Here is an 18685-nt window from a genome sequence, read left to right as displayed (position 1 = left end):
CTTTGGTGCTTAAGGCGAGAGCGCCTTGTTCAGTCCGTGTGTAAAGGCCGACCTCACCAACCTGAAATTGGCAAGTTGGACGTGCTAATTCCAGTGGATATACGGAGTATACCCTAATGAAGAATACAATGTGAGTGTATAGTATACCTGTCTGCACATCAATGATTATCAAATGCTAGCCGTTGATATAACCAGCGACCGCGGTGTCTTTGACGGGCATGGAGGGAACAGAGAGAGACATCGGGGTCGGTCTAGGGGACAGGGCATATTTACCACTGATCCACCCCTGCGAGTCGTTTATGTATGCCCCCCCAAAACCCCCCTTGTTGATTGAGTCTCCCATACCAAGCTCGCCAGCAGTGAACGACCCAAGCCCTGACATCCATTGTCTTCTATCTTGCCCCTTCGTATATCGCGGTCAAAAGGACTGGATCCAGGGCCCCAACCAAACCGCCACCAGACAGTGTGTAAGCCACCGGGTCCACCCACTACTTACTCCAATGCTTATCCAGCCATTCTAAATGGTTGAAGCGCAACGTGATCTTATCGTGCTGGCACAAATGGTGCCTTGAATGACGTGTGACGACCCCGCTGCGATGAAGAGAATTTCGCCCTCTCTGAAATATTTGTCAACAAGCGCCGCTCATGCGGGCGTAATAATACATAGAATGCTACGCGTTCGCAATGTCATTGTGACCATGCCAAGGCTCGCGGTCTCTACTGTATCCCGAGAAATTTCCTTTCCGTGTTCCCGTGTAGGATAATTTTCACTTTAAAGAGCTACCGATTCCTGTACTATTCCTTACGACAAGAAGTGCTGAAATATCAAGGAAAATGGCGGGTACAGATGCATTAAACTAAATGAAGAAGGCGAAGCCGAATCGAAAATTTCTCTAGAAACTGCACCAATCGCTCTATATATCTCAGAATTCGACGTGGTGTTGTCGATCCAGAAAGAAGATCTGTAGCGGTGGCGAATAGCCTCGGAGATTGCTTCTGGAAGTCGACATCTATTGATGGAGATCGTGGGCAAACTCGGGAAAACCTTAAATTGAGATTTAATAACTGATCAAATTTAACCTAGACCAGAGAATGATTGGAACCAAAAGATACCATCGTATCCGAATCCGAGTCCGAACCCGAGCCCGTGCCGCACTCGACGAGGGGAGCTCGGGTTCTTATTCGGATTCGGGTTGCCCTTAATATAGATCTGCACGATGACCCTTTTGGCCTTTTCACATTCCACGTTCTGGAAGTAAAAGTTTCCACTTCTCGAAGGCAACTACATTTATTCTGGCTCTCTGCCCAAACCAAGTCGTCATCCTTTTGTCGCACGGCTGAGCACGACCTATCTGAGATCCCAACGATGATCGGAGCTTCAGATGCCATGGATCATGATACGCTTTACGCACAAGAGGGTGCCGAGGAATCCCCGGATGAGTATTATGATCGGCGCTGTGAACATCCGAGTACGATTCCGAGAGCCCCTGGCAGGATGTTCTACTTGATACAAGCATGAAGGCCAAGGATTGCCTGGATTTGTATAAAAGCTCGTTCGAGGACAACCAACAAATGGATTGACTACAATTCAAATCTGGTGACAAGGAAGCCATGATGAAGGATCTCGTCGCATTTTCTATCTCGGCTCTAGCCATTGCAGAGAGCGCTATCGCAACTGCCCAAGTTGGGTCTTTGATCACTACTCCTCTGGGCTCTTTTGAGCTCACCAAGGGAGCTGCATGTGCTTGTTCAAAGCTCTCTCGAGCTTATTCGGGGATTATCAGCCCCAATGGTGCCAACTATACGGCCCAAGCTGCGGACGCTTATTGGGATGTTCGAGCCAATCTTTCTCCGGCCTGCATCTTTTTACCGAGTACGGCGGATGAAATCTCCAAGGCCCTTGATATTTTCCAGACCTGTGATGCACAGTTTGCAGTTCGTGGTGGTGGTCATATGAATGTGAGTAATTCAGCCGTGGGGTCACTCAGTACATGGTCAACTAATAATCGGACAGTATCCAGGATCGAACAACATCGACGGTGGAGTTCTACTAGCCCTCGAGAAACTTGACAAGGTCAAAGTCAACGCTGAATCTGTGGAAGTCGGGCCCGGCCTGACTTGGTACGATGTCTACGAAGCCCTCGAGCCTTACGGTCGTGTCGCCATTGGTGGACGTATGAAAACAATTGGTGTCCCTGGCCTGAGCCTCATCGGAGGATTCCACTACTTTAATAATAAGTATGGCTACGCCATGGACAACGTCCTCAGCTACGATGTCATCCTTGGGAACGGAACACAGGTTGTGGCAAACAAAACATCACACCCAGACCTATTCTGGGCACTGAAGGGAGGAGCCAACAACTATGGCATTGTGACCAAGTTTACATTCAAGACCTACGCTATTCCGAAAGTCAGCACCACCATCCAGGTCTTCAACGAGAGTGGTATCCCTGACTTCCTGGCCGCCGTTTGCAACATAGCTAAGCTCGACGAGGAGGACCCTATCGCAGCTGGCATGGTTGCGACTGTACAATATAATGCCACGACTAAAGTTGCATCGGCTTCGTTGCTCGGGGTTCAGGAAGGTAGCAGCAAGCCTCCATCGCACTTTGCGAACTTTTCTGCTATCCCTGCTACTACTCGCATCAACAACATCACGACTATGAGACAATGGGCGTCTAGTCTAGACACCCCTAAACAACTGTTCCGGTTAGTCACAGATGTTGTCCTGGCCCTTGAGCGGAATTTGACCTCTAACACGTCATATAGTGTGATGTTCTCTCACAAGACAATGAAACCAGATCAAGACGTTCTCATCTCAATCTACAAGGCATGGAAAGACGCCGTTGACGAAATTGCGGACGTAGAGGGGCTTTACCCAACCTTCGTGACGAATGTCGCCTCCGCAAGCGCTGCCCGGGTTGCTCTTACCAACGGCGTTGGCAATGTCTGGGGACTGGAAGCAGAGCCCTATATTCGTATGTTCGCCATCAAAAGGCCAGATTGACGATAGCTGACCCGGAATTTAGTGTGGCAATTCAGCACCGGATGGGCCCTGGCGCAAGATGATCTTCGAATTGAGGCCTGGTCGCGCCAATTGATCGAACGCCTCAATGCGATCAATGTTGAGAAGGGAATTGCTTCGGACTTTATCTATATGGGCGATGCGGGTGAATGGCAAGATCCTTTTGCGGGTTTCCCTGCAGAGAATGTTGCCCGGATGAGGGCGATCAAGTCCTCGTATGATCCTCTGGGTGTTTTCTCCAGACTGAATTGGGGAGGGTTCAAGTTGAGTGCATAGAGGGGGCGAGAACAGTCAATGCTTTGGGTTCATTGATTAGTGGCTGGTTATACTAGCACAGTGCAAATTCTGCATGGAGTTGTTCTCAAGGCACCTGCCTTCGCCCTTCGCTTCTTCCATAGCTCGCACGCAGATAGCTCAATACAGAAGACATAGATTAATGCTTCATTATTCCTTCCTTCGGCATCCCTGGGAGTAGATCCTATTCGAAGCGTATTTTGAGTCGACCGACCTGCGTCTGTAGCTCAACCAAGGTTAAAACAAACAAAGAAGTGGATGTTTCACATAATCAACCATTACAGGAGAAACTGCGATAAGACAAGATATGTTTGTGCACTAGAATGCTTGATTTTGATCTATATATATTACCTTCCCCCACTTTTCTTCCTAGTGCCGAATGGAGAAGTGCAGACTAGACTCTACATGGAACTATGGCTCTTGGCCCTGGGCTTATTCGACCCACAGAACAACCTCAGCCTCTCAGCGTCGCAGAATAAACTTCAGCCTGTTCTTCATCCCGCTACCCTGGTTCTGGTGGAGGCTGTGTAGTGATGAGCTTCACCCAAAATCAGCTACCCAACCATCGCGTCCTGGAGGCAACAGTCGGAAAAACTCTTTTTCCTCCGATGATCGACAACTTTCGCGTGGATTTATTCAGAACCGTCCCACTAACTTCTTCAATTGCGAGGTCGAATTTCCTACTCAGTGGACCATGCGCAACCCGAGACTCAGGGAAGTGGCTTAATTTCACCATGGGACCCCGGCGAGTACACACGAAGTCCCGGACGGGGTGTCAGTCGTGCAAGTTACGCAAAGTAAAGGTTAGCAGTCCCTTCCTTCGCTTTTCCCTTACACCCCGCTAATCCAGACTTGAACCGAATCAAAAGTGTGATGAGACAAAGCCAAAATGCAAGAACTGCATTCGCCATGGAGTTGAGTGCGATTACAATCCTCTACCCCCTGCAGCAAGGACTCCAACTCCACGCCCTCATACTGGACTTAGCCCCTTCATTAGTGAGGCTGCCAGACAGAATTGTGATGCCAACGCCCCATCCATGGGCATGGCGGAAATGGCCCTGCTGCATCATTATAGCATTTCGACTTGCTATACGATTTCACGACACCCGGTTTTGCAAACCGTATGGCAAACCACGGTTCCCGCATTTGGCTTCTCTTACCAGTTTGTTTTCCGCGGGATTCTGGCGCTGGCAGCGTTACATCTGGCCCATCTGAAGCCGGAACTTGAAGACCAGTACGTCGATGCGGCGGAATTCCACCACAATTTAGCGCTCCAGATGGTTTCAGGCACCATCCTTCAAATCAATGCGGAGAATGGTCCCGCGGTTTATCTCTTTTCCACAATCACTTGTATCATCGGCTGTGCTCTACCGCGGAAACGTCATGACTTGTCGGTCAGTACCGATCGAATCATACAATGGCTATCCTTGTTTCGAGGCACGGTGTCCATTATAGCCTCTGTGAACGAAGCGCTCAAATCTAGTCCTCTTGCGCCCATGTTCACATTGGGACGACGAAGAAGCCTTGCTTGGGAAGCTAGGTCAACCGCCAATCAGACATTCCTCATCAACTTGCGGCGACTCATACAAGAGGCAGTTGAGGACCCGATCGAGTTGAAGTGCTACACAGATGCCGTTGATAACCTGGGCAAATCATTCGGGACAATATTCGAGGTCGGTCCTCAGAATTGCGAGACAGCCGACATCTTCATCTGGCTGCTCCGCATTACCGATCAGTTCTTGGATAAATTGCAGCAGCGTACTCCTGAAGCCTTGGTGATATTTGGGTACTACTGTGTCATTCTCAAAGAGCTTGAGTGGGCGTGGTGGATGCAAGGCTTTAGTATCCATGTGATCCGTGCGATACATCACCATTTGGATGAGGAGCATCGCTGCTGGCTGCAGTGGCCTATGCAACAGCTCGGCTGGGTTCCTTGATCGAGGCTTATCGAGGGACTATTGCAGGGATGTATAACACGTTGTGCAATGTGGTGAGTATAACATGAGATATATCGAACGCCGAAGATTGATAAAGTGTATCTGATAGGGCTTCGTCTTCTCGACATCGGCCACATATGCTACCCACAACTACCCATCTAACCACGGCGACTTGGACTGGCGACTCCCTCTTTGGTTGCAGACGGTGTGCCCGGGACTGGTTTGCCTGGCCATCAATTTCTCGCCCGAGTCGCCTGGATGGTAAGCCCTGCCCGCGTATGCCTGTCCATGCGCTAATTCACAATTGCATATAGGCTCGTCTCCAACGACCGCCATGACGAGGCCAAAACCATCGTCGCAAACTGTCACGCCAACGGCGACCATGACCATCCACTTGTCGCACTCTAGATGCGAGAGATGCTGGCCACCGTCGATCGCGAGCATCAGACCTCTTGGAAGGGCCTCTTTGATCTCCGGGTTCTTGTTGTATCCCGCTCCAGTCGCTACCGACTGATGCTCAACATCGCTTTCTCTTGGTTCGGCCGATTCAGCGGGAATAAGTAAGTCATAACTCTCAATCCCTGCAATACTCCGTGCTAACGTCTCCGGCATCGTAGCTTACTACCTACTCATCATGCTTAACGGCATCGGGGTCACCGATACGAACATGAAACTCATCCTCAACATCGTCTACCTGAGGGATGTGGTCATCTAGTGGGATGGCTTTGAATTCAGACTATAAGTTTTGTAAATTATTCTAACATAGCGCAGGATACTCTATAGTAGAATGGAGTATGTACAAAGGAAACACCTTAGGTACTAGCAAGCAAAATCTTATCTGTATTTCCCAGACCTTCCTAGACATAGTAGAGGACTAAACTTCGTCGCCCATCTATTGCCCCAGGTAGTTGCTGTCCACTGGGAGTGACTGCGCGAACAATATGAGCTCACCTCAAGCCACTAGTCTTAACCTTGGCTCAAGAGCGTCTCAATCTGCCACCAAGGCGAGGGCCAGGCCGTTCCCCAGAAATGGGCCAGGTGCGGAGATAAAGTTTCGATTGTGACTCGTGACGTTTGCTTCCAAACCCTATGCTGGGCTTTCGAGACACAATACCCCGTCAATGCCGCACCTGACTCCAACCACAGACTTAGACTGCAACGACATCTTATATCTCAAACACAATCCGCATACCCCATTTTTTCATGATGGATGTCCATGACGTGGAGAACTTCATCCGATACGAATTCAACGACAAAGCCCTCCTCGCAGCAGCCTTCCTCCCATCCAAGTACAGACGCCTAGGCTTCCTTGGTGACAAAGTCATCGGATTAATACTGCTTGACGACTGGTACGGAACCAGCACCAACTGCTGTGAGTGCCCACAAGACCCTGTGAGTTCCTTTTGCGCCGCTGACATGGTTTCTTGTCTTTTTCTACAGCACAAGGCTTTCAGCAACTAGAGCAATATGCCAGTAATATCGCGATGGCTGCCGAAGCCCGACGAGCGCATTTCAACCAGGTTAATCCCCCTGGTTCACGACGCCGCCAGCGACTTGGGACACATGGTCTTGCGACAGAGGTTGAAGCCGTTGTCGGTGCGGTTTGGGTTGATTCGAATAGGAATTGGGACGTGACCAAGCGGTGTTATGAGAGGATTAAAGCTTGAGCGAGTTGAGTGCTGTCAGAAATCTCTTGGAGTTGCCTACCGTGTCAATTGTAGATGCGCTAGGTACTCTGTCTGGAGTTGGGTACATTCAAGGGATCTCCAAGAGAGTCTAGCGCGCTCCAGCCACTTCCCAAGTATGGAGTAAAAGTCTTGTTGTTTGCTTCTCCGCGTAGTGTATGACCAGAATGAGCTATATCTGTATATTCGACATAATGCACAAAGCCCCAGTAACATGATCCAATGTCCTCTTTTTGGTCTGTTGGTCCCGTACGCTGATCTCGCAGGCAGTGTATCACAACCCAAACCCAGAAGGAGCGATCTTCGTACTGGCTAGAATAACCCTCGTGAGCGGCAAGAGTCCCGACACATCCAATGCCCCCGCCGCCTCATCATTCAACAACTCCTGCAGGGTCTGCGTCAACCGTGGCGCGTGTCCCTCGAGCGGTGCCGGCGACATCCGCAGAGCATGTTCCCGCGCATCAAGCCACTCCCTTAAACTACAAGCCCGCCACATACATTCCGGAGCCGGAAGAGCGAGATTCAGAATGACGTCGTCGTCCAGCGGTTCGAAATACACCCCGTTGAGCTTGCCCGCGCGGGCACCGAGAATGTTGATGATGTTGGCGAAGAAGATATTGCGGCGGATGGACTCGCTGAACTTCCAGCGCTCCCAGTTAAGTTCGTCGTCGTGATTTGTTTCTACTGCGGCGCGGTAATGTTTGTATAAGCGCCGGGTCATCTGCTTTGTCAATGAATGTCAAAAGAAGGGGAGTGCATGGCCTACCTTGAGGAGAAACGAACTGTGCAACTCCGCCTGTCGCTCACAATCTGTCCGTCGCTGATCGAGGATACTCTTCATATTCGTGGTTGCCTTGATCGCCGCAGGCAGGAAGTTATCCCCGAAGAGTCCTAGAATCTGGTATATACATACCGCATGCACAGCGGCGAGGCAATTCTCCGGTGTATCGAGGTACGACTGGAATTCCCGAATCAACTGTTCGCGCTGCTGATTGATCAGGCCATCCACGAAGCCGTAATTCGATCCCGACGAACCCGCGTGAGCCGAGACGCACGCGAGTGCAACGCCCATCGGTTTCGCCATCCCGCCCATCGAACAGCGATACATTCGGTGGTGGACAAATGGGGACCAGTGGTCGCGCTGAAGGATGAGGCTGGGATACTCGCGGAGAACGTCCAACATTTGTTGGTTGAGCTCCTGAATGTCGTACGGTGTGAGAGACCCGATTTTTGGAAGGAAGCGGCGCCCGAATATGAGTTGTGCTGAGCTGTCAAGGCTGAAGTCGACGTATGGTGAATCTGTGTAGCGCTGTTGCGAGGCATCGCCGATGGAACTTCCGGTGTTGAAGATTTCAGACGGGACTGACTCTGGGGCTCGATTCGGGTCTGGCAGGGGAAACAGCGAGCCCGGTGAGCTCGTTGAGTTGCTGGTCATTGAGGCGAGGATTTCCTCGTCTTGCCCAAGCGAATGCGACGAATTCGAGAACTCCTCGTTCCAAGAAATTCCGGGGTTCGCAAAGGATGCATCGGCAAAGGCCCCCGCCAAAGGATCGGCACTAGCAGGCGCAAATGGCGTCCAGGAATCGCCCAGCGTCTGTTCAAATGGATGCGATATATTTTCCAAGAGAGAAGGCTGGATCGTCCCCGGATCGCCCGGAGTCGCAGATGGAGCCTCCCCGTCCTGGGGCTGTGGGACGGCGGAGGCCGGATACTGACAGTGGATGCCGATCTGGAGACACCGCGTACAAGCGGGGCGAGTCATGGAGCATCGAAGCTTCTTCTGGGCGCATGTTTCGCACGACTTGCGCTTCGACAGGCGCTCTTGACCGATGGATTTGATGCAGCGGCGGCGGTGGCGGTCGCGCAGGTCACCTACAGCAGTCAAACACAGTTCAGACACGAGGAAAATAAACCATACGTCTGCCGTACGTCTTGTGGCAAATTCCACAGCGGAACTCCCCGTCGGGAGTCGGTTCCTGTGGTGCGGGGGGGATTTGGGCCATTGTAGGTGTTGAAACTGACAGGTTGCAAAAGCGGAGCGAGAAATTTTGTTGTAAAGACTTGCTCAGGGACTAAATTAGCACGCTTCGTCAAGTTGGGGGCGCAAATGTGGATAGCCTCTTGGGCCCCGCGCGAGGAGACGAGGAGCCTTGCCTGCATCCATTCCCAGGAACACGACGATTCTGTACGAAATCAAGCAGAGATATTTACCGTTATCACATATTCAGGAACGGATAAGCCAATCCGCTTATAAATCATGAACCCAATTTATCCGACCAATAGTGGGCGTTGAAGTTATATATAGTCCACGATCGCAGAACCCAGTCCTTCGAAATCTACTATTTCACTACTTGATAATACCAAACAAGCAATCTAGCATCCATCTCGGTACAAAGCAGCGGATCAAATAACATTTAGCCGTCTATGACATCTCGCCGCTGTACACATTGCAGGGCAAGTTCGCCAGGAGTCTTTCCATAGATTTTCCAACAGGGCTGCTGGAGTGGCGCAGTATGCGTTTTGTAAAAAATGCTGCGCATTATCTGTGACTGCCTTTCTAGTGCAGGCATTGTTATCGTTCGCGTTTAGTTAGATAATATGTACAGATGGAATTAGCACCTAGAGGTACGGTACTCCAAGCTCTTTGTAACCACAAGAGCACACTGGAACAGGGGGGCTAGATATCCCAACCATAGCCTTCTCAGCGGTGACGATTTTGAAAAGCCTGTCCAATTTGTGCCTAGTGATAGTACAACATATTGTGTTCATTGCGTCCGTTCTGTAATTGGTTCTAAAATTAGCTGTTGCTTGTATAACGTGGAGCGTACAGAGTATGTCCAGTGGGGATCTGCACGTGGATATGAGCTTATCCGCTGGCTGTCATATTGCTGCGCGCTGTGATTGGCTGTTAAGACACGACGATCACTTTGCTTAGTCCGTCAACTTGATATCAAAGAAAAGGTAGGAAGATAATTATACCTCCTAAATAGTATGTAGTAGACGCCAATAGAGACTTTTCTAAACAGACTAATTACTCTCCTATCCATAGGTCTCCCGGTGTGAGACCTGGAAGATGCCACTGCACCTCGGGTGCTACCTCGCGCAAACACTCCATGGGAAAAGAACAACGTATTGCAATCGGTGGGCAGGGAGCTTACACCGTGTGGTATTGACGTCAAAGCCACGTCTCTCATGAATTAGCATTAGCTGACCTTGACGCGATTGTTCCATCAACTTCCGGGTTGTTGTCGCCACAATCCCATCACGTGACCCGATGGAAAGATGACGAAAATACCAGTAGAGCCTATTAGAGATCTCCAAGCTTATATTGCTGGATCCATGGTGAATCATCGACCATTTTCTGGAAGGTGGTGTGATATTCCAGAATCCCAAACAACTAATATGATGGGAGCTTCTGGAATGTCAACTGCGGGGTATATAAGAGTCCTGGAGTCCATGGCTCTGAACAACATTAACAAACAAACAAAACACTGAACCAGCTCAGCTTCTACCAAGCAAACCAACACTACACTCCAAGCCAACCTTCCAAAAGCTCATCAACCACAGCCAACAATGTCTCTCTTCCAAACCTTCCCCTTCTCAACCGGAGAGTGGTCTCCCCTCTTCACTCTCCTCGACGACTACGACAACCATCGATCCCGCAAGGGCCAGGGCCCGACACCCATCCGCTCTTTTGCCCCTCGCTTCGATGTCCGCGAGACCAAGGACGCCTACCATCTAGACGGCGAACTTCCTGGCATCCAACAAAAGGACATTGACATTGAATTCACGGACCCGCAGACCCTCGTCGTCAAGGGCCGTGTTGAGCGCGAATACTCCTCGGAAACTGCCCCTTCTGGCGAGGAGCAACAGAAGCAAGAGAAACAAGAGAAACAAGAGAAACCAGCCGAGGGCCAGGGAGGCGAGGTCGCCAAGTCCGGCGACAAGCAAGTTTCCAAGACAGGCCCGAAGCCCCGCTACTGGGTGAGCGAGCGATCTGTCGGCGAGTTCCAGCGCGCCTTTAGCTTCCCTGAACGGGTTAACCAGGACGAGGTCAAGGCTTCGCTGAAGGATGGGATCCTTTCGCTTGTTGTCCCCAAGGCTGCGCCGCCTGCTTCGAAGAAGATCACTATCCAGTAATGGATGGATGCAGAAGATTATGGGGAGTTGTTATGAGAAATATTACATGGATGAATGCTTATTATAGTCCTCCTATTAGCGCTGTTTTGTTGGTGTTTGTTTTATGTCTCTTTCTTTCTCCTACCTCTCAAGTTCACCTTTGTCACTGTCCTTACTGCTGCTCGGAAATTGTTTACCTACCATTTTCTCATTGATATAAGCACTTAATTCAAAAAAAAAGATTTATAATTATAAATACTGGTTTTACGCTCCAATACGATGTAAGAGTTCTTCCAGCATCATATCTCTCTTACGGCTGTTCCCCTTGAGCTGAACAGAAAGATCCGGATCATAGATAGGAGACAATCGATGTAAAGGAAGTCTTGAACTCTGTCTAGTTTGCTAAGTGAGTTGGGTATTTTACCCTTTTGTCTTTAACTTGGGGGAATTGACTTATTGGTCACTTTCACTCGTTATAATTGCTGCCTATAGGCATTAATATTATTCGTATTATAAGCACAGAGGTATCTCAAACAGAAATCCAACCACCCCAATAAATCAGCCCAATCTATCACAACTCCACACAAAGCCTCCCAGATAGCGCCATGCCCGCTGGTTTGACGAAAAAAAGAGATAAATATCTAAACACACACAGGCGGGGAAACACAATCTCCGCCTTTCCACCAAACTTCTTTTACCGCAGACAGGAGCGGCTTCTTAGCACTCGCGCTGCTCTTGGAACTAGAGGCGCGTCGCTTGGACACCGTTGGCGTAGGAAGAAGCCCACGTAGCGTCGAAGATTGTTTACTGGGTTTGGAGGGATATATCGGATCCGATTCTGGCGGCGTAGCATCCTCTTCAGGAATTGGCTCCAAAGTGTGTGAGGCTAGCTTATTTCGGCTGACAGGCTTCTCAATAGTGGGAAGAGCGGGGTCCGGATCTGGATTCCGAACCGTCAAGACACGTGCTGGAGGTGAGGAAATAATCGGGTCCTCATCGTCATCATCATCATCAGTTTCCCATTCCCCGTCTTGATCCTCCTCTTCCTCCTCGTCACCATCGCCTCGATATCGGCTGAAAACCGGATCCGTAGCCGGAAACCGCCAGGCGTAGTCTCGCGTTGTCGTCTCCCCCTGGATAGGATACGCCGGGATAACGTCTGTATCTTGAGCGTTCGAGGCGTCATCGATACCGCACATTGCAGTGGCATTCGCATCGGCGTAGCTGTCGGACGGATCAACGTAGTTGTAGTAGTCCGGGTTCCTGTTGAATTCGTCGACCAGAGCATCGAGCAGATTTGAGTGGCCGACCAGTTGGCGCAGATTTAGCCTTGACGATGCCATTTGGGCGTATAGTTTGTCGCGGCAGAGGTCGAGGAGGCCCAGGGCCATCTTTTGGATATCAATGTCGTGAATCAGGTACTCTTCTTGGGTGGGCGTGTGCGCAGCCGGGGGAGACTTGGAGAGGAAGCTTATTTGAAAGAAGAGCTAGTAGTTCTGAAGGATGAATTTTCCGCTGCAATAAAGGGGAGGAAGCGGATACATGAATACGAGTTTATCCAAAGGTTCTCCTTGCAACGAGTGTTCTTTTCTATTCCTTTTACAGCAAACACAACTTCTAGACATTTCCGTTCCGGCCGACGCTGGCCCCGCTGGCGTGGTCGATGGCAGCGGCTCGCGCGGACAGAACGGGATCAAAACCTGATTTCAGGCAGAGAAACTGGGTTTTGTTCGCGCAAAAGTACATCATGTGATGTGCTGTACTTTTCCCACATGTTGCAAGATAAGGCCAACTCTACAATCTGAATCCCCTGTAGAAGGAAAACGGTTTAAAGGGCAAGAGGATATAGTCGTCTCGTAGAGGCCGCGACTATTCAAGGAGTTGTGTTGGGTGGACCTTAATATGTCTCATCCTTCCCGAGTCTGCCAATGTGGTTGCAGTTTGAGACCGTCTCCGCCAGCTTCTTCGACATCCGCTCTCTTAGTAATGTAGCTCACTAAAGGGGTTTCTGCAGCCAACTTTCACTTGATTTGGCCCCAGCACTCTCGTAGTTTGACGGCTCACTCATGGCGCCAAGTCTTGCCGACGGAACGTGCTGGTTCTTGGCTGCTCCCGGTCGAATCCGGAAGAAGCCGATCGAATCCCGATCCAGCACCATTGGGAGATCCAAGGACGAGGAGAGAACAATTCGCGACCATTTTATTGGTTTTCAATTTCCCTTTGATCACTTGATCGCAGCTCGAGCCATCAGGCTTGATTTGCTTGTCCGATCCGATATAAATTCCTGCAGTCTTCATATCTCATAAGAAGTAGATATGCTTTATCTACATCGCCAAGCCAACTTCCTGATTCCAAGGATCTTGCAGTTAGTTAAAATGCGACCTGACTATAACTTTACGCATAATGCATGAAGGACAAGTGTATCACGATAATCAACAGGATTATAGATACTAGGGCTCTCATGACCCCTAGTAAAGCCTAGGCTTATAAATGAAATGGACGATGTCTATAGGTGAGAGTCGGGTGACCTGGTATGCAGGCAAGCTCTGCCAAGAGTGCTTATCAGGTGAAAGGAACAATCAGCCAGAATAAGCAACCAATGTCTCATTGGTGAGGATAAATGTCGTGAGAAGAACCTTGAAGCGGGTATTGCTCACTTAAAATAGAAGCCTTGCTTTAGCGTTCAGGCAGGCTTGAGATAAACCAATAAAAGTCCATCGAAGGTAGATGGTAAACAACGAGTTTTCGAGAAATAGGTACTAACAGGCTAGAAGAGAACTATATACACGAACATCAAAGTCACGTTGAAAGCAATAATGTCTGTATCCCTTGCAAGAGTAGCAGGAAATGTATCACCACTTCTTCGGCATCCCATCCCCTTCCAACTCATTCAGCCTGTGGCTGTCACTCATCTCGACCATCATCACACTATCACCCGGAAGCTCCGCCATCATCCTCGCAGGCGGGCGATGCGAGACTGTCGCCGAGTCATCAAACGGTGAAGGCCCCTGTTTGGTCGACGATATTGGCTGCTCTATGGGGCTCTCCACCTGGTGTACAGGCGCGGAATCGAGTTCCGGCTTTCCTTCGATGAATGAGGGATCGTAGTGCGTGGAGGATCCTGCCGCGACGCCGCCGTACATGGGTGTCGCTTGCGATGGAGAGCTTGTGGTGGCGGCCGTGTCCGGGCGATCATCGTTCGGACCGGATTCCTGAGGCTCGAGTTGGCTGTGATTTGAGCGGCGTCGACGGCCGAGGAAGAAGAATAGCCCGCCGATGGCTGCGAGACCGGCGACGCCGCCGACGACTCCGCCTGCTATAGGGCCAGCTGAGGAAGAGGAGTTGTCTGAGTTGGATGGTTCGCTAGATGGGGTTTCGCTTGTCGATGGTGTCGGTGTAGTATCGGTGGTAGTTGTCGTCGTCGTCGTCGCCGATTCAGATGCTTCTGTCGAGGATGAGGTAGATGTGGTCGATGTCGATGTCGTTGTCGTTGTGCTCGTGGTAGCCGTCGAGGTATCATCACCACCGTCTCCATCGGCGACGCGAAAAGACAGCAAATCCCTCGACGAAACATGGTCCCAAACCGTAGGAGGCGAGTAACCCGCTTGACGCCCCTCGCATTTGCCGTTCTCATAGAGCCAAATCGATAGACCGTCCTCTTCAGGTACCCATCGAAACTTTTCCCCCTCGGCCTGTTCGATCTGCTTGCAGGAAACCGGATCGTCGCTGTGTTCAATGTAGGATTGGCCGTCTTTGTCTGTCCATGTGAATGTCCACGCGGATGCTGAGCATGCGATGGACAGGATCGCGAGGAGCTTCATCGTCCCGTGCATTGCGCCAGAAGATGGACGAGGGAGCGGGAATGGAGAAAGAATTTCATGTTGATATTCGATGGGTCCCCGCTTCTCTTAAGGTGGTATTGCAACAGTCATATTATTGACGAGCGACTTGGCCCCCTTCGAACTAACAAGGAGATCGCCCGCGTCTCAGCCTGTAACTGGAGGCGTACCATCCGCGTCCCACAGTAAGTAAAGTGATGTGCATGCCCCAGAGGTGGTAGCTTCATTATCAGCACTGCTCCCCGCGTTCGAAAATTTACGCTGTGTGAGACCAAGAGCAAGTTGCCCACTTCATCCAGCAAACAAATGCTTCACGTCTCTATTCTCATGTTGAGACTCGGATTGCCAATTGAAGGAGCGAAATGAAGGAGGGTTGAAAGTCCAGCCGAGGATAGATCTGCAGCGGAATGATTGGCGGCTGTGCATAGAATACGAGGATTTGTGGAGTTAGGGCGCGGAATTCAGTTTCGCGAAATTAGCATCGTCTGGAATCCAGGCAGTGTTCGTAAGTGTGGGGGCCACTTGACGGATTATGCCGCTTTCGATCAATGCTGATTGATCCGAAACTGAGGCTCTTCAAATGTTACCTACACTCTCATAGTTGGATGAGGCTATGGGTGGGTTTATCCTGCACATAGTATGAATTTCACAACAATAAGGATCTACCGAGTGATCCGACATGGACGCTAGTGTGAAGCCCCATCGCGCCTCCAGGGGCGCAGAAACTGAAGCTATGCATCAACGAGGTGGTTGCAAGCATAAATGGTGAGACGATGGCATTTCTTCCTAACGGGTTGTTGATGATTGGACGACGTGACATTTAAGCCCTGTACCAACAGAATATTCAACACTATGTAGCTTCCCCCGCACAATCAACCGAGTCCAGAGCGTGCATGAGAGAGAGAATATGATCCACGATCTATAATGTAGAGATTAAGACGTCTTCTAGGTAGCTACCTCCCCGGCTAATGCTGGGACAACAGACCACGTCTCAGCCGCGAATACCAACTCCCCCCTCTCCTCCATAAGCGCCGGATTAACATATATCTTCATCCGAATCGAGTCGCGCCCTATATAGTACGGCCGAAAGATCATGTACACAGACGCCCGATTAATCGGGTTGTCGGCTACATTCCGCATCGTTTGCATCTATCCGCGAGGAACATGGTCAGTTCGGTCAATTTGTAGGAGACTCCAGCACTGAGACGAACGCACCCGGTCATACTGAGCCTTGCTCACATAAAATGGCGTCTCGCACTGCGACGTCGTAGACTTCACTTCTAGAAAATAGTCCGGTTTTGCACCTGTCCAGCTATCATCCAGGTACCCGGTGGCAATGAGCAGCGCGGTGAAGACGCCTTCGCTATCGGCGTAGGTGATATCAGCGGTCTCGCGACCAAACCACGGTGTCAAGTCAGTGTAGTCCTCGTGGATGCTGACGTGTTTTCGGATGGTGCTCTGCCAGTTGTGGCGGGAGAAACGGGGTAGAGATGGGGTTAGATGGGATAGTGTCTCGAAGACCTGGGTTATAGTGTCAGAGTAACGTTTGTCAATGTGAAACCCCCTTGATACTTACGAAGAGCTCGCCTGCTGCGCCGATCATCTGGTCTCGGGTAAGCTTATCGACACCGCCGATTGCGAACGTCCCGCCGTCTGCACCGGCAGAGTTGGATAAGGTGACCACGTCGAGGGCATCTTTTCTTGGAAATGAGGAGGTTCTGGGCGCATTCACCACACTGCGCAGGAGATTGAGGTACCTCGTATCGAGTACATGGTCTGGTAGGGCGCGATTGGGAGTGACAAACTGTGCTGCACCGGGTGTTCGTCGGGGAGTGAACGGCAAGTGGCCGGAGGCTCGTGGGGTACTTGACGGCACCGAATACTGGCCATAGGCTACATCGTCGGCGGCTAAGGTGACGGATGAATCGCTGCGAGCTGATCGACTTGATGCCTCGGCAACCATGTCATCGTGGATAAAGACACGCCTCGTCGGCTGTTCAGCAAGATCACTTTCAACGCTATCGGCCGTCTCCTCAACTTGTATATCAACTGGCGTCTCAACTTCCGGCTGAGTCTCTCAGGACAGCACAAGATTTGCTCAGCCTTATAAGGGTTCTGTGAATGATTTGGACGTGGGCAAGTCTATTAACCATGAGTGCACTGCATGATCGCGTAGAGCATAGTCCCATATTCATCCAAATTCTCCAACCAGCGATCGACTCGTGCACCTCTCCGTGCAACATCGCTCTCATTAAAATACGCAGGCCTCGGCCATAGCTCGTCAATGGTCAAACTCCCCTCCATCCAATGTGCCAGGTGGATGTTATACTCCCTCTCCCACTCGTATCGGCTGCCCGCCTGCCACAGGAGCTTATTTGCCGGTGCCGGCAATCCGTGCAGTTCGACCCCGAGAAATGTCGGCAGTCCTTCTTCCGTTGCAAGGATGCTGTCAAATAGGTACATGACATACAACGTGCGCCGCTTCGCCTCGGCGACAATCCACTCTTCCCATCGTGGCCGCACGCGCTGCTGATCGGCCGCACAGATAAGTCCATCTCGTGCAGACGCGCATGCTAGCTCTTGCAGCTTCGTCACAATATCACGGAACTGGCGATCGCTGTCTTGACTTAGTTGGAAGAACAAGACCATGGCGTATATGAGGTATGCCTGGAACGCGGCGAATAGTGCCTTTGGGTTGTACATGCTGCGAGACTCATACACGGCGTGCATCTCTCGCTGTAGGATCCCAGCTGTAGCGTGCTGGCTCCCAGGTATTTGATTCGCGGATACACGCACAAGGCTCAGGCACGTCGTTAACGGCGAATCCGCCTGTCGTCCGGCCAGCTGCCTTGGGTGGATGAAGGGAAGAATGCCTCGACCGTGCACCGCGGAGGCTGCATAGGACCTGAGTGTCCGGTAGATAAACTTCGCCACTCCCTTTGGATAGTTCTTGACAGTCTGTCCGGGGACTGGAATATAGGTCTGGATCCAGCGGTTCTGGATATCCTCAGCGTTGATTGGACACATGAGATTGAGGGTTGAAAAATCGAGATCTTCGGTGGCTTCACTCCAAGTAGCTGGCAACGTAGCAATTGTCATACTCCTTGCCTGATCCGAGGAGAATGTTGTCGAGATTGTCGTGCTCGGAGAATTTGGGGCATGAGCTTGTGGCCGAGCCTCCCCGCCATAGTGCGCACTTTCCGGCAAACGTTCGGGACTTGGGAACGACAATTCCGTCATGGAGAACGGACTTGCTGGTATTGCTCCTGCATGGTCTAGACTTTGGTGTTCTGACTGCCTCGATGCCTGATAGAAAGCATAGGAGCAAGGCACGCCACGCTGCGCGCATCTAGCACAATGTACATTGTCTGGTCGGCGCTGGCAGCGCGCCTTGGCGGCGGAGCACTGACGGCAGGCCTTTTGCCGCGAGGTTGAATATCTCGGCGTATTTATCGTCGTCATTAACTAAGATGCTCGTGGAGTTTCAGGATACTCTGATGTGCCAAAATAGACTGTTGATTAAGAGTGAAGCCTGAACTCCGCGGACTTCGGAGATGAGCATCCGTATTGGGTCTAGCGCCGTCGGTAACACATGACGTCATATCGAGGCTCCTCGGATTGTACTTTAGAAATGTACTGGGCATAGGATTGTAGTCGTACAAGTATGCTCAGGTGCAAAGGTATAGATGAAATAGTTTTATGGAAATTTCATCATTTCTAGTGAGTTGGTGAGCCCTATGCTCCTTCGTCAAAACGATATATATGTCTATTAGTCTTTTCGCTAGA

General features: G+C 50.7%; 9 protein-coding genes across 9 annotated transcripts; 4 read left to right on the top strand and 5 right to left on the bottom strand.

Annotated features, from left to right (window-relative positions):
• Positions 1 to 1614: 1614 nt before the first annotated feature.
• Positions 1615 to 3301, top strand: BJX68DRAFT_279842 (FAD-binding oxidoreductase; the record flags this gene model as incomplete). Its single annotated transcript, XM_071048813.1, has 4 exons — positions 1615 to 1959; positions 2015 to 2709; positions 2770 to 2978; positions 3030 to 3301. 4 exons carry the CDS (start codon positions 1615 to 1617, stop codon positions 3299 to 3301), a joined length of 1521 nt encoding a protein of 506 aa, XP_070892960.1.
• A 752-nt stretch (positions 3302 to 4053) lies between these two features.
• Positions 4054 to 5256, top strand: BJX68DRAFT_259278 (Zn(II)2Cys6 transcription factor domain-containing protein; the record flags this gene model as incomplete). Its single annotated transcript, XM_071043673.1, has 2 exons — positions 4054 to 4122; positions 4189 to 5256. 2 exons carry the CDS (start codon positions 4054 to 4056, stop codon positions 5254 to 5256), a joined length of 1137 nt encoding a protein of 378 aa, XP_070892959.1.
• A 150-nt stretch (positions 5257 to 5406) lies between these two features.
• BJX68DRAFT_272662 (uncharacterized protein) lies at positions 5407 to 5868 on the bottom strand (the record flags this gene model as incomplete). Its single annotated transcript, XM_071047250.1, has 1 exon — positions 5407 to 5868. One exon carries the CDS (start codon positions 5866 to 5868, stop codon positions 5407 to 5409), a length of 462 nt encoding a protein of 153 aa, XP_070892958.1.
• Positions 5869 to 6283: 415 nt separating this feature from the next.
• Positions 6284 to 6730, top strand: BJX68DRAFT_249066 (uncharacterized protein). The gene has a single exon (XM_071042041.1). The coding sequence runs from the start codon at positions 6460 to 6462 to the stop codon at positions 6715 to 6717; it is 258 nt and encodes an 85-aa protein (XP_070892957.1). The 5' UTR covers positions 6284 to 6459; the 3' UTR covers positions 6718 to 6730.
• A 362-nt stretch (positions 6731 to 7092) lies between these two features.
• BJX68DRAFT_249065 (Zn(II)2Cys6 transcription factor domain-containing protein) lies at positions 7093 to 9019 on the bottom strand. Its single transcript, XM_071042040.1, has 3 exons — positions 8860 to 9019; positions 7708 to 8813; positions 7093 to 7662 (listed from the first exon to the last, which is right to left on the bottom strand). Exons 1-3 carry the CDS (start codon positions 8942 to 8944, stop codon positions 7216 to 7218), a joined length of 1638 nt encoding a protein of 545 aa, XP_070892956.1. The 5' UTR covers positions 8945 to 9019; the 3' UTR covers positions 7093 to 7215.
• Positions 9020 to 10422: 1403 nt separating this feature from the next.
• BJX68DRAFT_249062 (Hsp20/alpha crystallin family protein) lies at positions 10423 to 11300 on the top strand. Its single transcript, XM_071042039.1, has one exon. It carries the CDS (start codon positions 10515 to 10517, stop codon positions 11079 to 11081), a length of 567 nt encoding a protein of 188 aa, XP_070892955.1. The 5' UTR covers positions 10423 to 10514; the 3' UTR covers positions 11082 to 11300.
• Positions 11301 to 11529: 229 nt separating this feature from the next.
• On the bottom strand, positions 11530 to 12629 carry BJX68DRAFT_249061 (uncharacterized protein). The gene has a single exon (XM_071042038.1). It carries the CDS (start codon positions 12449 to 12451, stop codon positions 11702 to 11704), a length of 750 nt encoding a protein of 249 aa, XP_070892954.1. The 5' UTR covers positions 12452 to 12629; the 3' UTR covers positions 11530 to 11701.
• Positions 12630 to 13846: 1217 nt separating this feature from the next.
• Positions 13847 to 15031, bottom strand: BJX68DRAFT_249060 (uncharacterized protein). The gene has a single exon (XM_071042037.1). It carries the CDS (start codon positions 14891 to 14893, stop codon positions 13913 to 13915), a length of 981 nt encoding a protein of 326 aa, XP_070892953.1. The 5' UTR covers positions 14894 to 15031; the 3' UTR covers positions 13847 to 13912.
• A 1817-nt stretch (positions 15032 to 16848) lies between these two features.
• BJX68DRAFT_279840 (Zn(II)2Cys6 transcription factor domain-containing protein) lies at positions 16849 to 18543 on the bottom strand (the record flags this gene model as incomplete). The annotated part of the gene is made up of 3 exons (XM_071048812.1): positions 16849 to 17961; positions 18097 to 18338; positions 18524 to 18543. 3 exons carry the CDS (start codon positions 18541 to 18543, stop codon positions 17045 to 17047), a joined length of 1179 nt encoding a protein of 392 aa, XP_070892952.1. The 3' UTR covers positions 16849 to 17044.
• Between the last annotated feature and the right edge of the window lie 142 nt (positions 18544 to 18685).

Source organism: Aspergillus pseudodeflectus (genome assembly GCF_044049435.1).
Source record: "Aspergillus pseudodeflectus strain CBS 756.74 chromosome Unknown BJX68scaffold_86, whole genome shotgun sequence".
In the NCBI taxonomy this organism is placed as follows: domain Eukaryota; kingdom Fungi; phylum Ascomycota; class Eurotiomycetes; order Eurotiales; family Aspergillaceae; genus Aspergillus; species Aspergillus pseudodeflectus.
Note: the sequence above shows the minus strand (reverse complement) of the source record. Positions and strands in the feature narration are given on the sequence as shown.